This window comes from Eucalyptus grandis, chromosome 7 (assembly GCF_016545825.1).
Source record: "Eucalyptus grandis isolate ANBG69807.140 chromosome 7, ASM1654582v1, whole genome shotgun sequence".
In the NCBI taxonomy this organism is placed as follows: Eukaryota; Viridiplantae; Streptophyta; class Magnoliopsida; order Myrtales; family Myrtaceae; genus Eucalyptus; species Eucalyptus grandis.
In genome coordinates this window covers 6,368,472-6,370,882 of record NC_052618.1, presented here as the reverse complement: position 1 = coordinate 6,370,882, position 2,411 = coordinate 6,368,472, and the positions used below count along the sequence as shown (strand labels likewise).

General features: G+C 40.9%; 1 protein-coding gene across 1 annotated transcript; it reads right to left on the bottom strand.

Moving 5' to 3' along the window:
* Positions 1 to 801: 801 nt before the first annotated feature.
* Positions 802 to 2,152, bottom strand: LOC120295780 (disease resistance protein UNI-like). The gene is made up of 2 exons (XM_039317345.1): positions 1,952 to 2,152; positions 802 to 1,824 (listed from the first exon to the last, which is right to left on the bottom strand). Exons 1-2 carry the CDS (start codon positions 2,150 to 2,152, stop codon positions 802 to 804), a joined length of 1,224 nt encoding a protein of 407 aa, XP_039173279.1.
* Positions 2,153 to 2,411: the final 259 nt, after the last annotated feature.

Sequence of the window (2,411 nt, the reverse complement as noted above, 5' to 3'; positions counted from 1 at the left end):
GGAAGTTCTCTCACTAATGAAAGAGGGAATAGAACTTCCATCTTAAGGTACCTTTCGACTCGTACTACTTTTAATGTTTTGAAGACCTTGGAGGAGATATATCTGTGGCATATCTTTTCCAAGTTAAAGAGATTCTCGAGATGTAATGACTCCAATATCTTAAAAGCCGAAAGGGAAGGTTGTTCAAGGATGTTCCGGACGGAGGGACTATTCTTGATGTGTAGATGCTTTAATTTTGGAAAACCTTATGGGGATAACTCGCAAATGCTTTGTTCTATCCCGTTCAATCCATCCAAAAGTAGATTGTCAGTTCTGTCTCAAGTAGTTTTTATATATCCTTTTTGAAGAATATCGGTCATTGAATTCAACTTGAGGTCCAGCGTCTTCAATCCTTTGCGGCTAGACCATCATTGCACTAGACCTATTCGAATTCCATACTTGGTTAATTTCTTGATGTATAGATCCTCTGGAAGCACACTTGGGTCAGGAATGGATACATGTAGAGTGTAGAGATTCTTCATGCTATTCAACTCAATAAGACCATCATTAGTTGGTGGAGTTTTCCCAACAACATTCCATTAATCAAAGCTATTCTCCATATACAACCCCTCCAATTTGATTAAGTTTCCAAGCACACCTGGTTCAATTATCTAAAGTTGTGAACAATTGCTCAAGTCCAACAATCTCAGCTCTACCAATTGCCCTATTTCTTTTGGCAATTGTTGAACTTTGGACTTCACAAAGCTGAGAATTTGCAGCTCTTTTAGCTCACCAAGAATGGCTACATCCTCTAAAAAGCAACTAGAGAGTGTATAAGCTCTTCAAGAACTGAAACGATGAAAACAAATGAGTTAGATGTATTCTAGTAAGATTTAAGATCATGAGTTTCTGCATAGAGTTGAAATATGAATCTGGGACCTTAAAAGATTCATTGTTGGTGAAAAGCAAAAAGATGCACAATTCAGGGCAATCTAATTCTTTGCGAAACTCCTTCATGCCAACATAAGGAAACCATATCGCCCTACACCTTTTGAGCTTGTCCTTCAGCAACTCTATTACCGACTTATTTTTATCTTTCAACATGAGAAAAGGGTTATCTCTTGATGCGACCGTGGCAACAAACTCACGAACCAAGTCATGTATCTTGAAACCATCATCTTTTCCATTCTCTAACAAAAGGGAGGAGGCTTGAAGTGTATGGATTAGGGAGCTCAGCCTATATCTAGCTTCTTCCATGCTACTAGCTTCTCCAAATAAACCCAAACCCACACCATACTTCACCAAGTTTTCAAGAGAGGGCTCAGAGGCGCCATAAACAACACAGAGTTGTAATAATGACTTTCCCTCCTCTTCTATTAAATGATCATAGCTCAATTGCAAAATTATATTCATCACCTCACTGATTCCATTATTTTTAGACATCTCGAATTGTTTCAAAGCATCCTTCCATTCAAATAAACCATCATCTTTAAAAAGTCTTGCCAATGTGACAATTAGAAAAGGCAAACCTGAACATTTGTGGAGTGCTTCATCCACGAAGGGTTTCTGGTCGTTATGAACTTTGTCTTCGACCAACCTCTCGGACAATCTTTTTGCCTCTTCCTCCTGTAGGCCATCGAGGGGGAAGTCCTTGTAGCAGCCCATTTCACTTCGCAAGGAATCTTGATCTCTGGACGTCAAAAGCAGCTTGCATCCTATGACTTCGTTGTCATGTCCACAAGAAATGCCGACTGATTTCAAGTCGAGCCCCTTCCACAGGTTGTCGAGTATTATGAGGGCCTTCTTTTTCTTACTCTCCTCATCTTCCAACCTCTTGGGCAGAAGCTTCGCTCACACACTAACATACTCCTTTTTTTCTACATCACTAAGACCCAACGCGCACGCAATCTCTCCTCGAATCCTTTTGATGTCTGGATTTTCAGAAACGTCGGCCTTACCGATCAGATCAAACAACTTCTCTTTCCCTTATTCTCCTTTCGGCATCCACCAAAAGGGTGGACTTGCCAACCCCACCCATCCCGTGAACCCCGACCACACTATTGCTACCATCGGCAAGAGCATCCAAGATCTCCCATACGATTGAATCTCTGGATTCAAAGACGCCATCATTCCTAAGCTTATATGACCATGAGGCAGAAGAAGTGGAGGCCATCGCAGTGGTCAACCTGGCGACATCTCTTCTTTCTCTCCCGGCCGGAGTCGAAGCAGCAGCGACATTCCTTGGAGCAGGATCACCGAAGATGATGTCCTTTAATTCACTGCCTTATCAATGAATAGATCTCTTTACTTGTATGACTTAGATGTCTTGTCTTTTTCGAAAAATTGATTCGATGGATGGGATTTGGTATGATACTTATGAGATCGATGAGATTGATATTTCAATATTTCTTCTTAGAACGTATTGATTTGAA

Bases quoted from the DNA above. Each gene is read 5' to 3' on its own strand.
- LOC120295780 (XM_039317345.1), bottom strand. From the start codon at position 2,152: ATGGCCTCCACTTCTTCTGCCTCATGGTCATATAAGCTTAGGAATGAT. The intron at 1,825-1,951 runs GTTTGATCTGAT...GTGTGAGCGAAG, and splicing joins GAATAAGGGAAAGAGAAGTT to CTTCTGCCCAAGAGGTTGGA.